This window comes from Arvicanthis niloticus, chromosome 15 (genome assembly GCF_011762505.2).
Source record: "Arvicanthis niloticus isolate mArvNil1 chromosome 15, mArvNil1.pat.X, whole genome shotgun sequence".
In the NCBI taxonomy this organism is placed as follows: Eukaryota; Metazoa; Chordata; class Mammalia; order Rodentia; family Muridae; genus Arvicanthis; species Arvicanthis niloticus.
In genome coordinates, this window is record NC_047672.1 from 61,356,834 (window position 1) to 61,383,759 (window position 26,926).

General features: G+C 40.0%; 1 protein-coding gene and 1 long non-coding RNA gene across 3 annotated transcripts in view; one reads left to right on the forward strand and one right to left on the reverse strand.

The window, feature by feature from the left end:
- The window catches only part of LOC143434433 (uncharacterized), a 61,020-nt gene that overhangs the window by 25,415 nt on the left and 8,679 nt on the right, over nucleotides 1–26,926 (reverse strand). The window lies entirely within an intron of this gene.
- Steap4 (STEAP4 metalloreductase) lies at nucleotides 2,994–25,141 on the forward strand. The gene is made up of 5 exons (XM_034519481.2): nucleotides 2,994–3,310; nucleotides 18,812–19,269; nucleotides 19,860–20,387; nucleotides 21,742–21,906; nucleotides 23,215–25,141. Exons 2-5 carry the CDS (start codon nucleotides 18,814–18,816, stop codon nucleotides 23,476–23,478), a joined length of 1,413 nt encoding a protein of 470 aa, XP_034375372.1. The 5' UTR covers nucleotides 2,994–3,310; nucleotides 18,812–18,813; the 3' UTR covers nucleotides 23,479–25,141.

Genomic DNA, 26,926 nt, shown 5'->3' on the forward strand with positions numbered 1-26,926 from the left:
TTACAGCTAGGATTTAAAGAAAAACTAGGAGAGTTATGAATTGTGTTTGCTTCCTAGGCCTAAAGGGATAATCAATCTTTTAACCGCAAGATAAATAAGTCAAGTACCTCTCAAGTTTAATACTAATAAAGGCAATTTCTTCCATCCTTCATATCCCAGTAATTTAATCTTTCTTTTCTGGGACTCTGGATGCCCTCAGCAAAGAAAAGACCTTACATAACTGAAATATATTTGCCTCTTATAACAATAAAATCCAAAATTTTTTAATCTACATAATAAAGATAAATGCCACTGGTTGGAGGCTACATTTGAGAATTTGATGGTCCACGGTATCAGTACATAACGGAGTCAAACCTGGCATGGAAACCAAATGTCCTACTCCACTGATCCCCTGATCCAGGTGTCTATTCCTGCTGGCAGACAGGTAACTAGACTACTCTTTACCAAAAAGAGTTTAGTTAATCAGAGTCTCCATACTAGTAAGTCATCATCCCCTGTGTGGACCAGAAGATAAGAGAGAAGGAATAAAGACCTGAGACAAAATAGGCAGCATTCTCAGAACAGGAGAAAACCTCTGCTTCCTTTTATTTGTGTTGTTTTCACTCATTTGGTTTTTTAATGAAAAAAAAATCTCACTATGTAGCCCAGGCTGGCTTAGAGTTCATGATCCTCATGGCCTCAAACTCCTGAGTGTTGACATTTTAGGCTGCACCACTATGAAAAAAAAAAAAAGTTTAACTTTCCTCTAAAGCAAGGGCTTAAGGAAAAACCAAGGAGTTATGAATTGCGTGTCCTTCCCAGATCTAAGAGAAAATCAATCTTTAAGCCTGTCGACAAAAGTACCAACTCTATACAGAAGAAAGGAAATAGTTTATTCCAAACCCAATATGAGCAACCATGACCTGGGGACCCAGATTCAGTGTTCCACCACAGCAGAGGTTACAGGGGGAAAAAGCCATAAATCAATGTGCTTACAAACTACAGCTGTGGGGTCTCTGGAAGGCAGGCTGTTGACGGTCTGGGGAATCCATGGAATTCAATGTGGTCTTTACACATTCTTAGCTTTGGGGTTGGTGAGTCTAAGTGTGTCAAACTTGCAAAACAATTTCAGTTTATCTCCAAGTCAATAATGTTAGGGAAGAGAAATAAATGAATAGTAAATGGCTGTTGAAAAAGGCTAAAAGATGTCCAAGATGATTTGGGTTCTTAATCTACACACTGAAAACCTTCTCTTCGGTCAAAGTCAAGTGGTCTTCAGGATCCTTAACACAGTTGTAGCTGCCTAAGGGGGCCACAGTTGATAAACCACAGGATGAACGAGTCAAGGATATATCTGCTTACTACTCCGTCATTCATTACTGTTATTTACTATTGTAATCTACATCATCACAAACACAACAGAGCCTCTTAACCAGAATCGGTAACTCTCGGAATCTCATAGCTTACTTCACTATAATTGAGGAGCCTGCTGCATACAACATGAAATACCCAGAAGAAAAGAATGCAGTGGTCAGAGCGTCTGGTGCCTTTGGCAACAGTCTTTTCACAGTAGATGGTATTCCATTGGTAACTAGTAAATCTGCATGTTCTACACATAAATAGTAGGGTCAGGGTGTCAAGAATCGGGCCTCTATCAACATGGCTTAAAGCTGGATGCTACCCCATGGCAAATCATCAGGACAAACCACTTAGGCCCTCCCTATCCCTTTACTCTAAAACCCCAAGTCTTCCCAGCCTCCCACTCAGCTATCAAGTTCACCAATTGTAAGGGTTCTTAGAGACACAGCTGGATGTCTCTTCCCTAGACACATACCTTTTTCTCACCGGTAAGTCTTCAAACCCAGAAAATTCAGTGTCACAAAATCAGTGGGTGTTTGTTTTGTTTTGTTTTGTTTTGTTTTAAGTTCTTTTCTGGCCTACAAATACTATCAGATGAACTCTTTGCAAAATACAAGAATGGGGAGTAGTTTTACCAACAAGCACAGGAGATGTTTGTGATGTGGTACTACATCAGGTGTGATGGAAAACTGCCCATGAAGAGCTAAAGACGTAGTAAGTCTCTTAAGGAGTGAGCTGCCCTAACCACTGCACACAAAGAAAGAAATTACTTAATCACAACTAGCTGTCCAGGACAAGACTTTTGGGGAGACACTGAGGTCTCAGCTGACCCCACAGGACATGTGAAGAGAGTTGTAATCAAGGCAAAGAAGTGTCTATCTGGTTCGGAAGTTCCGAGAACACACTCCCCCCTGAGACTGTGAATGTGAACTTTGGCAAGGGTGCAGTGGAAGTTAAACCAGATGGTTGGGAGGAAGACAAACGTGAAGAATTCTGTATTTTAGACTGTAAAACAGCAATGTAGGAATGCTCTTTCCTTCAAGTCACCACGATTCTTTAGGTCTTAAAGCACCATGGCTGTGGATTTGGGTACCTCTACAGAAAACTACACCAATCCAATTGTATACATGGTGAGCCCTTCATATCCGTGGATTTTTCATCTGTGGTTTCAACAAACTATAAATCAAAACTATTTAGAAAAAAAATATTTTCTTCTTTTTTGCTTGTGTAGGCAGGTGTTGTTGTTTGATTGTTGTCTCTCCCAAAGCGCCCCATCCATTTAGGTAACGTTTGCATTGCATTGTTACCACCTAGGGATGGAATAAACGGGAGGAGATGCATTCATTATACAACAGGCTTCCACATGCCTGCATATACCATAAGCTTGGAGCCCTGGTGTAACCCTGTGAACATGGAGACACATCTGCATTAGAAATGAAGACCCGAAAACGCTCCATTTTTCGAGCTCTGACTCTGTTAAGTACCAGAGCTCTTGGCAAGAGAAAAATGCCACTATTTCGTAAGAACAGAGGCAACTAAAAGGAATGCCAAAGGTTCTTGCACATGTACTGTTTTCTTAGCTACCCAGAGTCCTCTAGCTCCAACAGAAACGGAGTATCTCTCTCTCCCTCCATGCTGCTGCTGGCCTGGGATGCCCCACTCCAAGGGTTCCGGAAAACCCCTTTTAAGCCCCGCTTGCTAGCGGGGAGCAGCCACATCTGCGAGCCAAAGCCACACAAAAAGTTCTGGTCCTTCCAGCTGCGCGGGATTCCCAGGTTGAACTCTTCCGGGAAACTTTGCTTCACAGCTCCTCTTGCGAAATCAAGCGGGCCCTCCCTCCGCTCTTTGGCTTAAAGGCGAAAGCCTGGAGCCAGCGCAGAGCACAGGCTGGCTACCTCCCTCTGCAAGCCTAGAGAGCAGAGCCCACCGCAGCTGCATCAGACCAACGCCCCTCCGGGCGCCTCTCAGGCAGGTGGGTCACTTTACTGGCTCTTTTGCCTCGTCACTTTTGCCAGGGGCTGAGGTCCCTTTTCTTTTACCCGTCCTCCAGCCCTTCTTTTCTGGACTCTACTTTCCAGTCAGCTGATACTGAGATATAGGCAAACTCGCCCCCATAGCCTTCTCATAAAAATGTCACCCAAGGCTGCTTCGTGATCAGTTAAGCCATTCAGCCAAGCATTACTTTCCTGAGGTTGCATTACTCATCAAGGTGCAGAATGAGAAAGATTGGATTCTAACTGGATTCGTCCAAATCTGAAACGCCCATGGGAAAGGAGCCTGGAAGCACTTAGGTGTGCAGACCAGCAGTCTACGCTAAATCTAAGAACGTCTTTACACAGCGCTGAAATTGGGCAGGAGGTCTTCCTTGATCTTAATTTAAATATCCTTATGCAGCTCAGCGATTGCTTGCTTTTCTAGAGGCATACTGTTTATGATGCAGTTTGCTGCATGAGGGAAAGAAAGCCTGTCCAGAGGCAGACGCCAGGTGGTCTGGGTTTTTGGTTTTTTTCCTTTATCATTTTTCTCTGCATGGCACTTTAAAACATGAAAGGTGTGTCCTGGAAAGCAAGTTGCCTGAACCACGAAGTCAGGGTGTTTAGATCCACACAATGCAGCTCTACCAAGGTTTTTTCTTTCTTTTTTTTTTTTTCCTTGTGACTTAAGGTACAGCCGCCGGGGTGAAAGGCGTTGCAAGTCTTGCTAATGCTCTAGGTATAACTGAGTACTTACTTTCCATAATAGTACAAGCTTCCTTTTTACAAGGAAACTACCCAGCCTTTCTCACAAGAGCATCTAAAAGTTTCACCACGTTTATCATTCAGAGAATACTCTAGGCTTTCCAACCATTCTTCAGCCTTGCTGTGTGAGAATGTCCAATTCTGTATAATGGCAGTCATATAAATGTCACTCACATGAAAGAACCTTTTTTATTCTGATACAGTAGGTGTAATTTTATAAAATGGCACATTTATTTGAAGCAGTAACTTTTTTGAGATATGGCCTTTTCAGGGCCCTGAGTTGTTTTTTTTTTTTTTTTTTTTTTTTTTTTTAGAACACTGTGATTTAGCACGGTGTGAAATCCTACCAACAAGCATTCTACCTGTGTAGCAAACACCACCAGCCCAGAAAACAGGATGGAGCACTCTCCCAGTATCAAAACCTCAAGGCTGTAAAGTAAATGGTACATGTGTAGATCAAAATTGGGTCATCGCACTTTCTCCATTTGGCAACACTTATGGTTCTGCTAAAATTCACATAGCAACTGGCAGTTCAGAAACCAGCATACACTAGGCCAGACCTCTGACTTGGGCATGTCTTACAGAGGTCTGCCTTTCATAAGCTTACTAACTGCTCTTTAGAAAAAAAATAAATAGATTTTCATAACCTTCTGTAAGAAAAAACTAAAAATATTAAGCTGTGCAGTGTGTTGCAAGCAACTTCAGAGAAATAGGTTTGTTATAGAACATAAATTGAGTGTCTAATCACTCCACACGGCCTTGTCTCTTGAAGGATTACCCTTAAATTACCTGTGCCATCAAAGCCACTATTTAAATGGTATAGATTTCTCTTTCAAAGAATCGCTGATTCTGCAGTCACAAAAACACATGCCAGTTTTCCGTGGTCCTCATTATCTAGTTCCCTTCATAATAAATTTAAGGACTGGAGAGATGATTAGTAGATAAGATTAGTATAAGACACTTGCCTCCAAACCATGAGGACCCAAGTTCAAGTCCTCAGCACTCTCATAAAAACTGGTTGTCATGGCATACACCTGTAATCTCAGCACTGAGGAGGCTCCAGAAAGCCTGGAGCTCACCAGCCAACTAGCTTTGTCAAATCGGTGAGCTTCAAGATTAGTGAGACTCCCTGGATCAGAGGAAAGCTGGACAGGAAGAAGGTGGATTACCAGGTATGGGAGGGAGACTTGTAAAAGTAATGAGAGAGGGGTGAATATGTTTGAAATGCATTATGTACATAAATAAAAATGTTATAATGAAACTCATTATCATATATAATTAATGCATGCTAATGAAAACATATGATGGGAAGCAATCCAGGAAGATAGCCAGCATTGACCTCTGACCTCTACACACATGTTCACACACACGCATAAATAGGTATATGTGCATTCATCCTATGCATACAATTAAATTTAGGTATGTTTTTATCAGCTGCTGTAAAAATAATTTTCTTAGAAGTCTTGAAAAGACTGACAAACTCCTGGTGAGAGGGAATCAAGGCCAACAGAGTGGCCGTTTAAATCTGGAGGGCTTGTTAGGGCGTCCAGTTGAGTTGGGATCTGAGGAGGCCACTTATGAAGCCCCTACAGCTTATCTGTGCACAATTCCCACAACCAGAAGCAGGAATAGGCCATGCATAGTTAATTTTCTAATTGGGCTTCTAGATCAAACTAGATAATAATAGAAACGAAATTTACAAAGACAAGACCTCTGATGTTACCTGTGTCTGTTCACATCCAAAATAAATGGCTTATTAGTTAATTATGAAGACTTCTTGAACAGTTCTCCATGATACGTTAAACCCACTCAGATGGTTCTCCTTGACTTCTAGGTCAGTTCCAAAGTGTCTTTAATTAACACTTGTTCTTTTGTTAAGAAGAAAGCAGTGCTACAAAGAATCAAACTAAGTAAATAACTAAAGGCTAATGAATACTTAAGGCATTATTTGATAAGAAAGTTATTCAGCCTACATAGAAATAAGTTTTCTTCCAAATTTGTTGAAGAATAAAGAACAAAGAATGCTTATACTGTTTGAAGATTGTCTTTTAAGAACATGTCTTTGCAAAAACAAATGCCCTGGACTACTAAAAGAAATATTTCCATTGTAATTAACCAGGCAGGACATTGACATCCTAAAATAAACTCTGAGTTCTGCACCACATTCAGAGTTTATTCAGCCATGTGTGGAGAGGTCTTTCCACACTGTACTTTGAGAGAAGTGTGTTTCTGGAAGGTAATTTTGAGAGATGTGTGGTTCTTTTAAATTTAAAATACATTATCATTCCTTACATCAGAATAAAGTTCACTTTTTTCCTTAAAAGCAAAAAAAAAAAAAAATGTATGGGAATGGTAATTTTGAAAAGTTAAGAGCTGTAATTATGAATTAAAAGAAGACTAAGAAGTAACAATCTAATTATATAGCATATCTCTAAAAAGAGTTATTTAGCAGGGCTGGAAAGATGGTTCTGCAGTAAGAGTAGAGGACCTGAGTTGAGCTGCCAGTAGCCATGTCAAGAGATTCACCACCACTTATAACTCTAGCTCCAGGGTGATTTAATGCCTCTGACATTCTTGGGCACCTACACACACACACACACCTTAAAAAGTGAACATTTTTAAGTTTTTAGAGCACAAACTAAATAGTCTCTTTGGTCTTGGCACCCAATATTAAGGAAAATAAAATACATTAAAAAGGTTATATCTCCTAGCATACTGCTAGTGGGCAAAGCTGCGGACTTAGGGAATATAAAGATAGTTATTGTTTAATGGGAAGCATGTATCTTTCATCTACTTATGCTCTTTTTACAATATGGAAACACTAAACTCAGCTTTCAACATAAGTAAAATGATAGCTGACACAACTCTGGTAGGCTTTAATAAATGTTCTCCTCCTGTCTCCTAGCAGATCAGTGTCTGTGATGTGGGCTTCCAGCATCTTCACATCCCTGTGCTTGACCTTCACACATGCTAGTGTTATGCTAGTGGTTTGGCCCTGAGCTATCTTCTCCCTGAGACCTAAGCTCCCTGGGGACAGGGACTGTCTGATTCCTCACTTCATCCCTTTGCCTAACACAATGCCTGGCACAAAGAAGCTACTGTAAATATCCTGGAAATATGAAACCTGGAAACAAGTCACTCCTGATAACACTAATTTCTGTGTCGGAAAGATGTTACCCAAGGATGTAGGTAGTCAATGAGAATGAATGGTCCATTGCTTTCAGTTAACACAATCAAAGTCCAGGTTTTAAACCTGCAATTTGGAGAGAAGTTTAATATTCCTTTTTAACATAGAAATAGTCAAAATTATTATAACTGTTTTGTTAATGGAAGATAGTATAGAAGTGGTGTTTGCTTTATTTTCTTTTTAGTAACATTATGGCACATTACTGGAGCAGCATGAAGTGTGAAGCCCATGAACAGTTCAAAAGAACCTATTTATACTGTATTCTTACACACACACGGGGGGGGGGGAGAGAGAGAGAGAGCGCGCTGTCTTTCTAGTTAATTCTTCAGTACAGAAGTTCACAGGTGGTTTGTTTATCATGTTCACTTTTGTGACATAGAAATAGGAAAAACTAGTTTAAGAAATGGGGGCAGAGGTTGAAACAGAAATCATCTAGGAAATGAGAAGTCGTTGAGGCAGAGTTCATCAGTTAGCACCTTGCAGTTAACAATAATGTGCCGCTTGTACATTTTTCCTAGATTAAGATCTTAAACTCTCCTTGCTATATTTCTGAGTCATGTCTGAGAAGCTGGAAGATATTTTTGGTGGAGTGAGTCCACAAGGACTCCCTTTTGGGAAGCAAGAGTCCAAGGGTATTAGATTTACAGCCTAAATTGTGTTGGGCCAATGTGTGAGGAAGACGAGTGTGTGGCTGTTATTGCCAGGCTGGAAATCACATGGATTGTTTTCTAAATTAACCTGGGAGCCATTGGGGAAGGGATGCCCCTAAGGAAAGATTTAGACATAAAATACAATCAGGATAAGAAAAGTGGTTTCATCTATCCACCCAGTTGGTTTCCCAACTCCATGGGCACAGGCCATATTTGGGAGATGAGATGAGAGGTAGGGGAGGAGCTGGCACTATGATAACTGGCTCTCTAAGGAAAACCAGCCCTATTGTGCAGCATTTGGCAATTTCCATGGTGCGAAAACTACCCATGGCCGATTTCAAGCTTCTACCCAGCAAGCCAGCTCCAGCCACTAGAGAGAGCCCAGATTAAAATCCTAGGTCTTAGAAGGGAAAAGCTGTTTTCTCAAAGTATTTACCAACTAGCACTGCTCAGAAGCTGTGGTGTATCAGAGTATAAGGATGGGGGTAGAAGGTTTGTATCCTTCTGGTGCTTCTTTTACAGTCACTGTGACCCATCCCTTAGGGAGACACTTTGCAAATGGAGGTAAATGTTATCCCAAAGGTGCAAGACTAAGCAATCTCCAGAAATTTCTAAAAATGGCAAGGTATTTTTAAAACAGAATGAAAGGCCCTTTGAGAAGGGTTTCTGAGGACACAGGCAGGAAGATCAGATACACAGAAAATTTCTGTCTCCTGACTGGTTTAACAGTTATCGATATCTAGATAATAATTCCCATTGACAAGAATTTTATTTGGACAAAGTTTCTTGAAAACTCAAAATTATTAAATGATGTCCTAAACATCTCTGACAAACCCCAAAAAAAGCCAAACCCACCAGCTGACACTAAATGTTTGGTGAGTTGTTGGAGATGCCAAAGTAAGCAGATGTCCATAGAATGCACATTAACCGGGTACCCTGCAGTCAGCCGGAAAGAGAAAATGAATTCTCTGCTGGTGGTGACCTCTGGGTCCTGCTCCTGCTACCACATCATTGATGAACTACAGCTTTGTAAGTTGGTCCAGACTGAAAATGCCAGTAGTTGTCAAGGTAAATTAATGAAGGCATAACTGAATCTTTAGCCATCCCAGGTACCCCAGGCCTCAAGAAAATGATCTAATAAGCCCAGGCAGCAGACACTGAACCTACATGGCCAAGAAACCACAAAACTATCTTAACTTACCCTGACAGTGCTGAGATATCACTGTAACACCATGCACCCGCTCGATGCTCAAATCAACTACAATATCAACAAAGGACTTATTAAAAATAAATTTCTCTAGACTGGAATTATGATATATAACAGGCCTACATTACTATGTTGTCACCCATCTCTGGAAAGGAGTGAGGATTCTGTCTCCTGACAGGATCGCTGAAGTTCAGCTCCCACCACAGCTCATCCCCACGTAGGCAGTTGCAGTTCATGTCAAAGTATATAAACCATACAACAGTAATGTGAAGGTTGTCTCTAGTTCCATTCTTGTGACCCAATCAATTTGTACACTAAGTTTTGTGTGTCGTTCTGTTGGTTAATAGGAGAACACACTGATTAGTCATCGAAAAGGCTTCCTGAGATAAACAGTATTTCTCACAAAGTAATGCAATGTTCTAGATTTTCAGCAACTAACTCGGAGTTGCATAAATGAGGAGCGTTGGGGCATCAACTTCTGATGAATTCTGGTACACATCTGTTAACACCCAGGGCTTCAGCATAAGAGATCCTTCAGTTTAAGGCCAACCTTGGCTACATAGCAAGTCCTAAGCCAGCCCCGGCAGCATGGCAAAACTATTAAGAAAAACAACAAAATGTCTGTGAATACTAGTAATTATAGTTGCCAGAAGGTTTTTTTGTAAATCACAAAATGGTGATTTATTCTCTCTGTGTTTGCTCTAATTTTTACTTCAACTGGCACATAAGTAAGAGAACGGGCAACATCATGATCTGTGAGAAGTATGTACATCTCAGATGAGGACGTAGCTCAGGCGGTAGAGTGTTTACAGAGCATGCGCAAAGCCATGGGCTTGAATCCTAGCCTACTCCGGTAACCGCAAACACTCAGAAAGTGAAGCAGGAGGATCAAAGGTGCAAAGCGACCCTCAGCTACACGACGAGCTAAACCCTGCCTGAACCGTATGAGAGTCTGTCTCCTCAACACACACACACACAAACTATGCATACTAGATGAGGGGTCTGAAAATTAGTTTTTATAAGCTCTAAATCTCTGTGAGGGCCCCCTTTTCTTCAGAGTATATTTTTTAGCTTCTAAAAAGTGCAAGCTTTGTGTGATAACCTTTGGTATTTTCATTCTGTTCTATGTCATAACAGCTCATTGTAGCTTTATGATCAGTATTCAGTTAAACATGCATGCTAACAGAGTTTCCTATCAGATAATCTCTCATATTCTTCGATCATCTCTCAATCACAGAGATCTACAAACACATAAATGCATCTGGTAGCTTTCCATCTCATATACACAACAGAGAAATTGGCTAGGAAATGCCAAATACTGCTTCCCTGTTAAGCTAGTTATACGTATTCTTGCCTTTTGAGTCAGGGTCTTCCTGTGTAACCCTGGCTGGTCTGATACACCTCTAGAGCCTAGGTTGGCCTGACATTCAAAACAGTTCTTCTACATCACCACTCTAAATGCCAGGACTAATTCAAATATTTTAAGTGACAATTTTGTAAAGATAGCCCTTAATACCACAACAGACAACATATACATACTCACTCTCCCCTCAGACTACCAGGGATCAGCTTGATAAAAGATATCAGATAAAATGAACCATCCCTGTCAAACCTGAATTTCATAGTATAAATGCATTAGTGTGAATTGGCTTCAGACTTTGCAAAGAATATAGTTGCTCTAAAAATTACTCATTAGCTGAATCTCAAATTTAATTGGTATCAAGTGTTTTTATTTATTAAATTTGGCAATCCTCATTTACATGCACCCCCTTGCAGAGATTCACGTTGCCCAGCACTCAAAATTTTACTGTTTCTCTCTCAGAGCAATTTTATTCTGTAACCCTATTCTGTATTCTCTGGAGCACAGTCCACCTTCTAACCCAGCCTATTTATTATTAAATGTACATTGTCCAGTTTTCTATAGTAATACACAGACATGTTTTGAAGCATACAGATTCAGAGTTTTGACTTTCTTCTTCCATGGAGTTAAAACACTTTATATGATGTCTGTATTCTTTGCCTCTTCATCCTCAATGGGCCTGTGGGCTTGTGGTGTGTGTATATGAGTGTGTATCCAGGCTGGATAGTTTCTGAAGAATTCAGTTGTTTGAAGCATCATTTCAGAATCCAAAGCTGTATTCTCAAATTGAGAAAAAGGCAGCATGACTCTAAAGTCTGTTTCAAGTAAATGACTAACCAGCTATGGTGCTTTCCTGTGTATTGCTGTTAAGGAACTCCATGGAGACTTGGGTGGTTTTCTCAGGTTGGGTAGCAGCTCTCTATGTAATATTTCCTTGACAGAATGACAGAGAAAATCTACGTGCAGTCTGATGCCAAGTCTAGAGTCTGACATTCTTGGACTCTGTCCCTTGTGAGGTGTCCAAGTTCAGGCCTCATTTAGCCTTTGGTTTTCCTCATAAAGAGAGGAATTCGAGTCTTCAGTCAAGACTACAGGGAAAACTCACAAAGAAGGTGAAATGTATCAAGAGTCATTCAGTTTTGTATGAGCTCTCAGCCTAATTTGAATGTGCAGCTGGAACAAAGACATACTAATTCTCAGAATAACACTTTACAGAAGTGTGTGTTTTTCCACAGTCATTAGTGATCCCAAGAAATTTTTAATGACTGAAGTCAGGAAAATATGATGCTTGTCTGTACTCCAGAGACAGCCTCTCCTCCCCAAGATCTCTCTGGGTGGGTCCTCTCTGCCCACCTGTGAGCAGCCCATGACACTGCTTTCTGAAACTGAAAGCTGTGTGTTCTGTCGATAGTAATTTTCTCCTTAGATTTGCTTTGATTAACTTCAAACATTTTCATATGAAATTTATTTTTGCATTTTTACTTTGCATAAATACATAAATTTGGGTTTGTTAATAAATAAGCTGAGTCTAGCTGTGTGTAAATAAGTGACAGTCGGTGTTTATGTAAATAATTTGAATTTTCTTTGGACTTTTTAGAATTAAAGATGACAGAGAAAGGCATGGTAGCTACTTATTCCTTTTTAAATTATGTGCACCGGACAGAAGAGAAGATATTCTTTCTTTTCCATTCTAGAAATGGCATTACATATATAAATATTTACATTTTCCCTCTTTATTCTACAAAATTTGGGGGTGAAACAAATGGCCCATTTTCTAATCTCAGGGTGAGAAAGCACCATGTTTTGGAAGAGCCAAGATTAGGTCGTTGACATTCTTACTAAAGGACCTAGCAAAGACATTCTCCCTAAGGTACTGACAGTAGAAAATGTCATTGTGCCATTTGAGACCAGGGCTCTAGCACACAAATAACTGTAAGTTTTGAGTTATCTTTTAAATGAAGTCTATGTTATCATCCATCATATAATTTGAAACTTTCTTCTATTCATTAGCTACCTATATGCTACTAGTGCATGAGTTAGTGTGTGTGTGTGTGTGTGTGTGTGTGTGTGTGTGTGACAGAGAGAGAGAGAGAGAGACCTTGCACACGCACACAGATACACATGTGTGGAGGCTATGTATCAATAGAGGGGTTGTTAAGCAGGACACACACTGGGATTTTGTGAGACAAGATCCCACCACTTCCCAGTGTTCACCCATGAGGCTGGACCCAGAAATCTCCCTGTTCCCGCCTCTCTTCCCTGGGACTACAGCACCCACTGCACCTGGCTTTTCACATGAGTGCTACTTCCCTAGGATCACACTGAGCCAGCACTTTTTCAACTGAGTTATCTTCCCAGCCCAACTAATAGTTATTATTAGGCACAGTTCATGTATTGAATCTTCTAAAATTTTAATCAGCCTGTTACAAATTTCAAATTTTTAAAACATTGATTTAAAAAAAAAGTATATAAACTCTTCAAAGAAAATTTTGTGAACATGCAAGATTATTCTAAAAATTCCATGGAGAAAGGAGTTAGACTAGCTATAATGGTCTTTTAAAGAATGCATTAGATAGAACAACTATCATTTCTTAGACACATGCGTATATGTCTAAACATTATATATATGTACATATATACATACATGCTTATAGCTATCAGTATTGTATGTCACAGATAAAAAACAGATACATAGATCAATGGAGCAGAATAGAGACACCAGAAAATGACCCACACTTACTATTATTGACTTTTAACGAAGGTGCAAAGACAATTCATAAAACAGGATATTATCTCAACAAATGAAAGATCAGCTTTTAGTTCATTTACATAGGCAACATACACACACATTTACCTACCTAAGCCTTAAACTTTGTAAAACTAAGCTAAAAATACATCATAGTTAATTTTTACACTTTCAGAAAAATATCTAGAACACAGGCTTAATAAAGAATTTTTAGACATCAAAAGAAAAAAGAAAAGCATCAATAAATTAATATCATAATATTTTAAAATTCTTTTTCTATGGGGACCATGTAAGACATGAAAAACAAAATCAAAGCACTAAATCAGGCCAGGAGAACATATTTATAAATCACATGTCTAGCAAGAGTCTCACCTCTAATATGTCTATACACATATATAGATGTAGATGCATATATATATGCATATATATGATATATATAATACATACATATATATATATATATATATATATATATATATATATATATGATATGTTATCTAATTAAAATGGACAAAATGTTGGTTATGGTAGCTCTTGTCCATTAACCCAAAACTTGGGAGGGCCAGACAGAATGATTGTTCAAGTCTGAGACAATCCTTGACTATATGGATGTCTAGAACAGCCTGGGTTAGAGTAAAACTTTATCTCTGGGAATGGACAGTGGGAGGAAAATAAGGAGGGAAGAAGGGAGGGAGGGAGAGAGAGACAGAGAGAGAGAAGAAGGAAGAGGAGGAGGAGGAGGGAGAAGAAGGGAGGAGAGAGGAAAAGAGGGAAGAAGGGAGAGAGGGAGAGAAGAAGGAGGGGGAGGAGGAGGGAGAGGAAGGGAGGAGAGAGGAAGAAAGGGAAGAAGGGAGAGAGGGAGAGAGAAAAGAAGGAGGAGGAGGGAGAGGAAGGGAGGAGGGAGAGAGAAAGAGAGAGAGAGAGAGGAAAACACATGAAACAATGTCTCACCGAGAATGATATATAGATGCCAAGTAAGTACATAACAAGATGTTCAATATTATTAGCCAACAGGGACATGCTAATTAAAACCACACTGAAATAATAAAATAGCCAAAATAAAAAATACTGGAACTCATAAATTACTAAGTAGGAATGTAGAACCCTGTGGCCACTGGACAGTAGTCAAGAAGCTCCATGTAAAACTGAGCAGAAACTCGCCATATGGCCCAGTGACTGCACTAGGGAGCCTTTGCCCCAAACAAATGGAAACTTATTGTCATGCCAAACCTTGTTCATGAATGTTTATTGCAGTGGGCCAAGTTAGAGACAACTAAAGGGTTCTACATTAGATGAAGATAGCTCTAAGACTGGGAGTATAACTAAATGGTATATTATATGCTTGGCATGTGAAAGCTTTGGATTTGGTCTCCAGAAACAAATTTTTTTTAATGAAACTGTATTACATCTCTTTCATGGAATACTACTCAGAAATAACGTGGGAATACTGATAAACAAAACAACTTGGATGAACCTCAGGGGCACTGCACTGAGTGGAAAAACAAACAAGGGGGGAAACACTGCAGTACCAGCTTGTTTATATAGCGTGTGATGTCATTTCTGTATCATGCCCAGAAAGACCAAACTATAGAGAGCCGGCTAATGGACTCTAAATCAAAACCCATTCTGGAGAGAGATGGGTGTGGCTAAGAGAGGGTGTGGTTAAGAGGGGTGTGGCTAAGAAGGGGTGTGGCTAAGAGGGTGTGGCTAAGAGGGGTGTGGTTAAGAGGGGTGTGGCTAAGAGGGTGTGGCTAAGAGAGGGTGTGGCTAAGAGAAGCAGCAGATGCTCAAGTAAACTCTCACTCTCATGGAAGGTGCCAGTGGGAGCATTTCTAAAGACTGCTATCTCTGTTCCCTATACCTGGGGTGGAATGTGCAGACAGAAGAGTGTGATGGACAAGATTCTTCTTCACCTCAACGACAGCTACCTCTGTGACCATCAAAGTGACCTTTGTCACTTCGCAGCCTGTGTAAACATTCCTGTGGGATCACTTCACCTTCTGCTCTATGGAGGGTGTTTCCATGGGAAGTAAACCATTCCTAAGGTTCTCCAAACTAGGAAATCCCTGCTCTTTCTAGTCAGCAGGCTAATGGTGTGTAGTGCCCACAAGACGTTGAGAAAGGGGACACAGTTGTAACTCTTTTACCCGTTTTACCTTCGGTAAATACTCCTCCTGCTTGCTGCCTTTCTTACAATTTCCTGTTCCTCTGTATTTTATATCCCCTTGTATTTTAAGAGTAGGCTAGGAAAATTTGAAAAGTCTGAGTGAGAAACCTCACCACCTTCATGAACCCTTGTTTCCATGTAGCTATTGTGAAGTACAAATATGTCATGGGTATGGTGACCCTCTTTGTCTAACACCTATCACAAAACACACCCTATGCATACATCCTATTTCTGTGAACATCTATAATTATATTTTTTCCAAGAGCTCAGAATCAAATCTCCAAAGAATTGCTAATTTTTTCCACACTATTTGTTTTTATCATTATCCTGAGTAATCTTGCAAGCAGAGACATAACAAAGGATTGTGTGCCAGTGACTTATTAGAGACCTGATTCTGGGGAGCGGGAGAGGAGGTCAGAGGGCATGGACAGGGAACATGGGAAAGACAGTGCAAGAGGGGGGAGGTTAACCGTGGTCACAGATAATGAGTGTTCTGGTCTACTGGGGCCATGTGAGGAGCCTTAAGTAATATGTCAGATTGAGTGCCAGAAGACAAAGGAGCCACAAAAGAAAGACAGAGTTCACAGAGGCCCGCCCCCTGTTGGCTTGTGGAACCCCCATGGACCCTGTATGTCTGAATGCTAAGCAGACATGGGTCTTAGAGAAGCCCCACCACAAGAAGCAAGAAGTACAAATGGAAGACCCAAAACTAAGTTTCTATTGGGCAGTGTTTGCTGAGTCCAGCTAAGTTTCTGCCCAGAGACTAAAAATAGCACCAGGAACATTTAAAGTGAGTCTCAAGCTGTGGCCGTAAAGTATAACCTTAGAGTGACTGACACGGCTATCAGGAAGTGCTCGGGGGAATGAGTAAGCTGCATTTCCTTTTATTGGGTCAGTCAGTAATATCTTAATATCTCCTTACCAGTTTTTACATCTGCAATTTACCCAGTGACATCTCTGAAGTTTGGAAAGTGAAAACAAATTTTAATGGTTGGAGGAACCAACATCCCCAAGGATGTTACCTTTAACTGCCAAGGTACATCTTAAGAGAATAATAAATTAAAATATGAAACAATATAAATAAGAGAAGCTCACACTTCATCCATTTCTACATCTGTGTTTTGATATGTTCATATGGTCTCTAGCCATTTTATAAGGAAAATTATTTATTAAAAATAAGTGGAGAAAGTAGACACATTCTAATCTATGGTCCAGATTATTTTTATGTACTTAAAATAATCAGTTATGTAGGCATAATTACTGTTCAAGTTATATGCTTTATATAGATACTAAGTAATTAGTAGGTTAAATTTCCTAGTTAATAAATAGATTAAATAACCAATTAATGAAAAACTAGTGTTCGTGCCTCAAGAACTGTTTCAAGATACATAAATTAATCTAAGCCTCAATATCTAGTAAGCAGATACTATCTCTCATCTTAAAAGTGACAAGGCTTCGTTCGAATAACATGCCAAAGGCCACGTTGCTAGTAATTCAGTGCAAAAGTGGTCTGAGGAGATGACTCAGGCAGTAATGTGCTTGTCTTACAAGCATAAGGACCTAAATATGATTCTTAGACCCATGTAAAAGTTCTAAGCATGGAGGGTTTTTATGATCTCAGAGCTTGAGAACTGGATATAAATGGGTCTCTGAATTCACTGGCTCACTAACCTAGCCTTGCTTCAGGCCCATAGGGGACCCTGTCTCAAAGGAGGCAAGAGCACCTACACACACACACACACACACACACACACACACACACACACACACACATTGCAGTAATTTCCAACTCCAATAAGCCCATATAAAAAGCACGCAATCCAGTTTTTATATTTGTAAGCTTAATTTTTACAAAACTTTAGAGAAAGTTAGAATGCACCAATTCAATGGTCAAATGGCCCAAATCACCTGGAATTGCTGTGTTTGTAACAATCACTGAGAATATAGCTGCAAAGAAGTTAGTCTCTTGTTGTTGGTGAATTCACCAGTTCTATAATTTCTGTACATAGTAATCTAGTGTCAGGAAAAAACATTAAAGTGGTGGGGGTCAATTGAGGAGATGGGTAGTCAGTCCTTGACACACAAAGCAGGTGTACAGAACAGAATGGTAAGCGTGTCAGATGGCAGCCTGAAGATTAGCACTATAAAAATAGTTGTTATTGTTAATTGGTGGGCAGTGGAAGTTCACATCTTTAATCTCAGCACTCAAGAGGCAGAGGCAAGTGGATCTCTGTGAGTTTGAGGCCAGTCTGGTCTACAGAGTGAGTTCTAGCACAGCCTGGGCTACACAGAGAAACCCTGTCTTAAACACATCAATATATACAGATATACACATACATAGTTATATATAATATTATATATATATGTTAACTAATTAGTAGCTAGTCAAATTTACTAAATTTTAATTTGCACTCATAGATGCTAAGAACTTTTGAAAGGATAGCCATGCTTGCATATGGCGAACCATCTTCAACCCCAGATAGTTTCTCGAGTGTGTTCATGCCCTTCCTGGTACCTGCTGAGGGCATCTCCAGGTAGTTTGTAAGATGACTCGGTTGTGTTGGTGAGCACAACCTGCTAGTACAGGAAATTCCTCTATTTCCTGTCTCTCTCATGACTCCTGCCTGAGTGCAGAGACCTGCGGGGTCTGTGTGTGCTGCAACTGCAGAAGCTCACTCAGGCGCAGCTAAGATGGCGGGGCTTTGTCGTGAGCTAATGAAAAAGGAAAATGTCGGAAGCTCTGTTTTTGAAAAGGTGCAGTTACCTGTGTATGTATATATGTTTCATGGTTGATAGGAAAGCTACGGTGTTAGGACCAACACCGTTAGAACTGGTGTGGGAACTGCTCATCTGGAGAGAAGTCATGTCTTTGGCAACATCCTCTCCTGCGGCTTCTCTCTCCCCTGTTGGTTGTCTTTAATTATCCAGCCTCCTCTTTTTAACTGCACCCTCTGTCTGAAACACAGGGAGGACCCTGCTCCTTCTGCCTCTCCCATTCTATCCTGCTCGTGCTTAACAAATATTTGCCAACTGTCTAGCCCTTGGCAGACAGTGCGTTTCTAGCACGGAAAAATAAATCATTGAAAATCCCTTCCAAAAAAAAAAAAAAAAAAGCCACCGCACCGCATTAGTTGAGGGTTTCAAGTAGAACTTGAGAAAATTTTGAGAAAGTTTATCCTGAAGGAAGATATACTGCTCCCCCAAAGCATAGAGAGTGAGATACATTTCTGTGTGAAGCTATGGAAAATATCAGTTTCCAAACACCAACTGGGGCTGGATTCCCAGGCAAGATGTACAGTTGTTTTTGTCAACATGGTATTTTTTTTCTTTTAATGTCTAGGGTATCTCAGGTACAAGCTGATGGTCTTTACGTCCTTTTGAGTTTCTACATCTCTAATTTCTCTTGTTTGCTTTTCAGTAATGGAGAAAACATGTGCAGATGAGTTTCCTCTGACTACCAGTTCCTCAGAAAAGCAAGGGACTGTCTGCATTTTTGGAACAGGGGATTTCGGGAAATCACTGGGACTGAAAATGCTTCAGTGTGGCTATTCTGTTGTTTTTGGGAGTCGAAACCCCCAGGTGTCCAGCCTCCTGCCCAGGGGGGCAGAGGTCCTGTGCTATTCGGAAGCGGCATCAAAGTCTGACGTCATAATCCTGGCCATGCACAGAGAGCACTACGATTTCCTCACAGAACTAGCTGATTCTCTCAAAGGAAAGGTATTGGTAGATGTCAGTAACAACCGCAAAATCAATCAGTATCCAGAATCAAATGCCGAGTACCTCGCTCAGCTGGTACCAGGAGCCCACGTGGTCAAAGCATTTAACACCATCTCAGCCTGGGCTCTCCAGTCAGGAACACTAGATGCAAGTCGACAGGTAAGATTAAACGAAGTTGTAGTCAGCCATTCAAAGGTAAATGTTTTCATATGTCCTTACCTGAATAACTCTTTTAAAAAATCCCTATTAAATATTACATTTTTCTAATTGTATGAAGGACAACTTTCTTGGGTTTCATTGAGAAGTGTAGTCTATTGTGATCCATGGGTTTTTTTTTTTTTTAGTAGTTTGATGGAACCAAATGATGTCTGAATCTGGAGTTCTCTTGCCAGATTGGAAACTGTTTGTTGATTCTGTTTCCACTTGTGTGAAACTGGGTCCACTTATGCCCTGAGAGCATCCACGGTCATAAATGATGTGCTACCGCATTCAAGGGAAAGATGAGACTACTTATGCTGCAAAGAACTTCATCTTATAACAACATTATGTACTTTACACCACCCTCAACCAAAAAGCTTCGTCTTTCACTGTCTAGCACACATCAAAGCATCATCTTGCTAGATAAAATTCTGTATCTCTGTTTGGAAAATAGTTTATCATTGTATGTTTTATGTGGTGCTTATATAAAGCTTAGTGGTGATTATTAAATAAAGGAAATAATAATTATGGAATTAATTATTTTAACTCAGGTGTTTGTCTGTGGAAACGACAGCAAAGCCAAGCACAGAGTGATGGATATTGCCCGTACTCTTGGACTCACCCCACTGGATCAAGGATCTCTCATGGCAGCCAGTGAAATTGAAAACTACCCTCTCCAACTATTTCCAATGTGGAGGTTCCCTTTCTACTTGTCCTCTGTGCTGTGCGTCTTCTTCTTTGTGTACTGTGCTATACGAGAAGTGATATACCCCTACGTGAATGGGAAGACGGATGCTACGTTCCGCCTGGCTATTTCCATCCCGAACCGTGTCTTTCCTATAACGGCACTTACACTGCTTGCTTTGGTGTACCTCCCTGGTATTCTGGCCGCCATTCTCCAGCTCTACCGAGGCACAAAGTACCGCCGATTCCCAAACTGGCTTGACCATTGGATGCTTTGCAGAAAGCAACTGGGCTTGGTAGCTCTGGGGTTTGCCTTCCTTCACGTCATCTACACACTCGTGATTCCTATCCGTTACTATGTACGATGGAGGCTGAGAAACGCAACCATTACTCAGGTAAATTTCTTCTCCTCTGTATTTCTCGGCTCCATAAATCAAAGCACAGTCTTGCTCTACCACAATGCATTTCACAGCTGCAGAGCATGGTTCCCCAAAGTTTGTCCTCTGTTCTATTTGTGTTTTAAATAGTTTATGATTTAGAACTAGCTGACCTCAAACTCATGACTTTCCTGCCTTGATCTTCCAAATTCTGGGATTAGAAGCATGAACTGTCCCACCCACCAAGCATCTTCATTTTTTTTTTTAAGTATCAATAATTAGAAACCCTCTCCTAGGGCTTGCAAATGAATCCAAATGTGATCACATAGAACTACTGAGAATAAAGATCGGAGTCCAGACTCTAGGTTTATAATCCTGGGCTCACAGAGACACTAACCAACTGACAGGTTTACATGAGAGTCACTAAACACACACTCTTATGTTTCAAGCTTCTGTTTTTGAAGTCTAAACTACTGTCCATGAAGTACGGAGTCTGACCAAACATGTGCCACAACACTACAAACAAATTCACAAAAGGGTGCTTATAAATCCATTAACGTTTGACTTGTGAGAGGTCATCCTCAGTAGATAGAAATCCAAATGATTCTGAACAAATATCAAATACTATCTAATGAATACTCAACCATGAAATCAGCTCAAGTAGTCTTTCAGCGTTTACAGCAGAGATGCTACAAGTCTAGTCTGGCTTAGAAATTAATGGTCGTGATATATCTTGCAACATTCTCAAAGACCATTAGTCAATAATTCCAATAACTCACTGGTACTGTGTCCACAAGTACCTCCACACTCTCCCCCAACAAAAGTTTCTTGAGTAAGGCTCACACTACATAGCCTGATTCCTCCCAAACTGTGATATGAAAGATTTTATGTTGTATTCCATAATCAGCATGAAAGACTGAAACCTGTGTGTGTGTGTGTGTGAGAGAGAGAGAGAGAGAAAGAGAGAGAGAGAGATAAAGAGAGAGGGGGGAGAGAAAGAGAAACAGAAAAAGAGAATAAAAATCACATAAAAACCAAATTTTGAAGTGACTGTTTAATGACACTGTGTTTTTGTTTGAGAAACACAAAGCCAAGTACTAAAAAAGATTAGCACAGATACTGACTTTGTTTTAAGATATATAAGGTGAATTGAAACTCCCTATGTGACTCTGGGAATTATAACAAACCACAGAAGAATCAATTACCTTTTCTGCTCAAAAAATTCAAAAGTACTTTTCCAAAGCTGTTCCTAAGTGATCAATAAAAAATGATACACAATTTGCTTTGTGCAAAGAGAGAGGTGTATTCCAGTCCTCCTTGAAAGAGTATAGTAGAGGGAATATCTATTTTAATTGTTTCTAATTTTTCATAGGCCCTAGCTAATAAAGACAGCCCATTTATTACCACTATTGCCTGGATTAATGATTCCTACTTGGCGCTGGGAATCCTGGGATTTTTTCTGTTTCTTCTCTTGGGAATTACTTCCTTGCCATCAGTTAGCAACATGGTCAACTGGAGAGAGTTCCGCTTTGTCCAGGTAAGTGCTTCAAATTTAAATGTTTTGGTATTTCAAAGAGAATATCGCTTTTTACAATTGTTCCAGTTTTACTGTCATATTATGCCTAAAATTTTCCACTTGGCTCCCTTCCATCCCAAGTCATATCATTAGCAGTTCACTCAGAAGTCTGAACTCAGATGCTGACAGGCAGACTAGATAATGGTGTGATTTCCTGCTTGGGACAGCTTGCCAAGACTCCTGAGTATCCCCAGAGCCACCACTGAGACTACAGAGTGAAAAGCACCAAGAAGCTATTAACTATATGTGGAGGCATCAAGTAGAAAGGTGGAAAAGGACCCAAAGACAAAACTCAGTCTTACAATCTGGACATATTGATAAGAAAGGGAGATTTACCATAAAGCTTAAAATATCAATGAAAATTTGATAAGTATCATCACCCTAGACTTATTCCTGACCTGTATGAGAGAAATTCAATTCTTTCCACGTATCAACCAGCAGACACCTCATTAAAGGTAGTACCTATTCCGGGAGACCAGCGGTCCTCACAATATCTATCACATCCAGAGGAGCGGCAGAAGCATCACCCTGGGAACTCGTTAGGCCACAAAGCCCCAGGCCCCACCCAGTTGGAGCAATGAGAGGTTCTGAAGATGGAGCCCAGCAATTTGTTTTAACAAGCCCTCCAGATAATTCCCATGCATGTTCCCTCTGCACCACTATAATAAAACAGACCATTAGTAATTGAAATTAGATTTGGTTATCAAACCCAGCAGTTTCTCCGAAGGGCCAAATGTAGACAAATACAAGGAATTAAGACAGGAAAACTGAGCTTCAGAATCCAGGGCTTCCACAACTTAGCAATTATTTGTTTACTGTGATGGAAATGGGCTAGCCTCTGGCTTTGACCAGTAACAGAAAAGAGTGCAGAGCTTGTAGAACCCATTCGGTTCTGAACTTCTCATAAGATGACCTATAAAAGGAGCTCCCTCTGTGGACACAAATGGTGGATTCATGTCTCCTAACTTAAAAGTGTTCACTCCTAAGAACGTGTTTTCTTTATCAAGCCAGGTTAATATAAAACTAGCATGTCATCAATAAACAAATCTTTTTATATTTTAATGAAATATTTATCATCCGGAAGAAAGATTGTAGGGTTTTTTTTTTTTTTCTAAACCTAGCAGTGTTCTAAATATTATAACAGTATCATGAATTTGTGGTTGTGGAGAAGTAAACTTTGTTGGCATGCAGTATTTCACTGTAAGTTGTAAATGATGTTGACTTCTAAAGTTTTTATGTTTATTTGTTTATTTGTTTCTTTGTTTATAGTCCAAACTGGGTTATCTGACCCTGGTCTTGTGCACAGCTCACACTTTGGTGTATGGTGGAAAGAAATTCCTCAGCCCTTCCATTCTAAGGTGGAGCCTTCCTTCGGCTTATATTTTGGCACTTATCATCCCCTGTGCAGTGCTGGTGATGAAGTTTATCCTCATCATGCCATGCATAGACAAGACCCTCACTCGGATCCGACAGGGCTGGGAAAGGAACTCAAAATACTCCCAGTCAGCACTGAATGGAAAATCGGATATTTAAACTACAGTTGAATTTGCCGGGATTTGTGTACTATTGTAGTAAATGTTTAGCGCATAATGTGTCCAGTTACAGGAAAGCGTTTTCTCTTGTCATGGTCCTAACTTTATCATCACAGTAGGAAATGTTGCCTGACTTTGAAAGACCAGAATAGCAAGGGAGCACTCGAAGCCTCAGTCCTGTGGTGACTCACTGCAGGCCGCCCTCACTTCCTTTCCCAGAAACCCCGGGGCTGCCACTGTGATTAGATTTACAAGTCAGTACTCCGAAACTTCTTGACTGTGGGCAACAAGCATGATGAAATGTTTTTGCAGAGTTCTGGAAGAGTGTGTGCAACTTCCTTCTCTAATTCAAAGGCTGATGTAAGTGAGAAAGTAACACTGTGGTCGTAATAAAGGTTTTGCTTGGCATATCTAAAGAAAAGGCCCAGGGAAGTGGACAGAGAGAGGGTTGGTTTGTTTCCTGAATGGAGTGGTGATTATATGTGTTGTCATACTGATCTGGGGGTGTTTGGGATTTGGCTATAGTGCTGAGCTCAAACCTCAGGCTTTATACATGTTACATAAATGCTGTGTTCTGAGCTATATACACCCAGCCCTGTCATAGTGACTATGTAGTCATGTGTACCTCTTGATTTTTTTTTTTTTTTTTTTTTTTTTTTTTTTTTGCTTTTACCAATATGGACACTTACTCTGGGGAAATATTTTATACTGCAACAAAAAATATAACAATTGGTTTGAAGTAACCATTCCTTGGATATATGTAAAGCTATGTAATTGTCACAAGATTCTTTCTCTGCAAGGGATGGCCTGAGGAGAGATAGGGTAAGAGTTGAGTGACCCTAAGTTGAGGAAAGATGGAGAAAGAGTGGAAGATCCATTGGGTTTTTCAGGTGCAACAAGCAGAGACGGGTTGATAATAGCCATGTACAAAAATGTCAAATAAGCCAGAATTTTAGCTAGTAAGTTAAGCAAATACTATATAATTTCACTATGCTCTTCGGTATCATTTAGGGATCGTGGAGTGCTTTCTGCATTATACATTTCAAATACTGTTCAGTACTAAGCATCTGTGAAATTAACTTCTACTATAAACATGTAGCTTCCATAATCTGTCTTTGTTATCATTGTAAGTGGTGCAGTTAAAAGGAATCATCTGAACTCGTCGGTGCGAGGAAAGGAAAGCTGAGAGAACTGTGGGAAGAGGCGAGCAGCAGTGGGTCAGATGCAGCTGACTCTGGCTTCCTGTGTGGATTGTGCCTTTCCCAAGGTGACCCTTAGCAGGCAGAGTCTCTCTAGCTTTAGCCTGGAGCTAAAAGGAGATTTTTGCACAATCTTCCCACGTGTCACTGAAATAAGTAAAAGGCATTGGGTTTAACATTTTTCCACCTAATCCATAAAGGCTGCTTATTTTTCATTTTGCTAACTTTTATTTCACATATCATACATGATATCACAATCCAGGGGTTCTTATATAAAGCTCTTATATAACACAGATATTTCTTTCACTATTGCCCTAATAGAACATGTAGACCACATTCAGTTTTTACTAAGAGGACAATTGAATTAATGTCTTTGTACTAACGAAATATTTCTGTATTTTCAATTATTTCCTTGGAATATTTTCTGAGAGTTAACAATATAAAATTAAAGAATATTTGATAACATTTGCTATGGTGACAGTTTTTAATATGATTTTCTCAATTCCCTTGATACACCATTTCAGATTTGGGATTTTACTTTAATTGTGATTTCTTATAAATAGCTATAAAAATCTGAGGAATATGTGTCTGTATATTACCTTTGATGAAGCCATGAAAAGATCCCAAGAACAAAAGAACTCTGGGAAGAGCAAGGGTATTGGAGTGGGTGGTGCAGACCCTGGAACATCAGTAAAGGTGGGAAAAACCATGGCCAGTACTCCATATTGCACAGAACAACCAATTGTACTGGGCTGGTCAGAGGGTTGGCTGGTTAAGGCTGAACACTACCAGTTTGGTCAAGGGAGACATTTGGAGTCAACCACATTCCCATTTCAGTAACAGCCAAAAAACAAACAAACAAACAAACAGGATAGCAAATGCCATACCTAAGTACAACACCCAGAGTGAAAGTTCTGCTCTACTCTTTATAATCTAGTGAAGACTGTCTAACTTGGTGCTTAATACAAGCAGTCATCAAGCCTGAAATCCAAGAGAGACTCATGGGCTTTGGGCACAACAGCTGCCTGATTTTGGATCATGACAACTAAGGCCCCATGGGCCACCAAGAAAGAGCTACTACTCCTCCTTCTCTTCTTCCCAACACCATCCCACATGCCTCAAAACTGTGAACAAATCTGGCCATGTTAATGGGTAGAGAGTTAGGTCAGGTGGCAGTGGGTGTTTTGAGTGAACTGTATTTATTTTAACAAAGACAACTGCTCTACATAGAAATGTTACCCTGAGAAAGGTTTGTGGCTGTAGCTGTAATCTCAGCACTTGGGAGGTGTAGGCAAGTGTAAGAAGGGCAAGTCTTCAAGCATTCAAAGTCAATTGTAAAAGAAATAGATGGAACCCTTAGAGAGATGAAAGGGAAAGTCTCAGGGAAAAAAATAGAAAACTTTTACCTGGAAGTATCTTTTAAAGCATATAGAATAGGATGGAGAAAAATTAAATTCTCCGTTATCAAGACAGAGTGCTGGACAAAGAAAGACAACCATGAAAATATAGCCACATAATCTCACCTCAGAAAATGTAAAACCATGCCATAACATCTCATTATTTATGGGGGGAGGGGTAAGAATTCAAAGTCACCCTAACTATACATCACCTACTCTAAATAAAAACAAAACAAATGAGAAAGACAGAAACAGAGAGAGACTGACCAATCTTCTTTTCTATTGGAGTGTTTCCTGTATTCCAGAAAAAAAGTTATCAAATTCATAAACACATATTTTTATATGCTTTCTCCATTTGAAGGAATGACAATTTTAATGACAAGTTTACTAAATATGTACTCATTAAACATTATAAAATTTTTTCTAGTTTTATTTAATTCTGATTTTGACTCATTAGCATCACAAACAATATAACAGAAAGATTTGGAACCACAGCACTTACAGCTTCTGAGACTCAAAATACTTGCCTTCCAGGAGAAGGTAAAAGGGTGGGCATGGGTTTGAAGCTAATACATGGATCTGCATCTTCATACAGTTCATTTTAACATCCCACAGGAGCTTCACTGTAACCCTCAGGGGGCATTGGCTGGCCAGCTAAGGGAAGATTACCTTGTCCTTCCCTGGACTTCTGTGAGAATTAGAAAACATAGTTTTCCTTCTCCAGGCAAATGCCACCAGAACAGGGCTAAGAGCAGACTTCTCATTCAACTCAAACCTCAAGACCCAGCATTAAGTGCATTGAACACTGAACAACTATGTCTTTAATGTGTGTTTTGTGCTTTCGAACCTGACA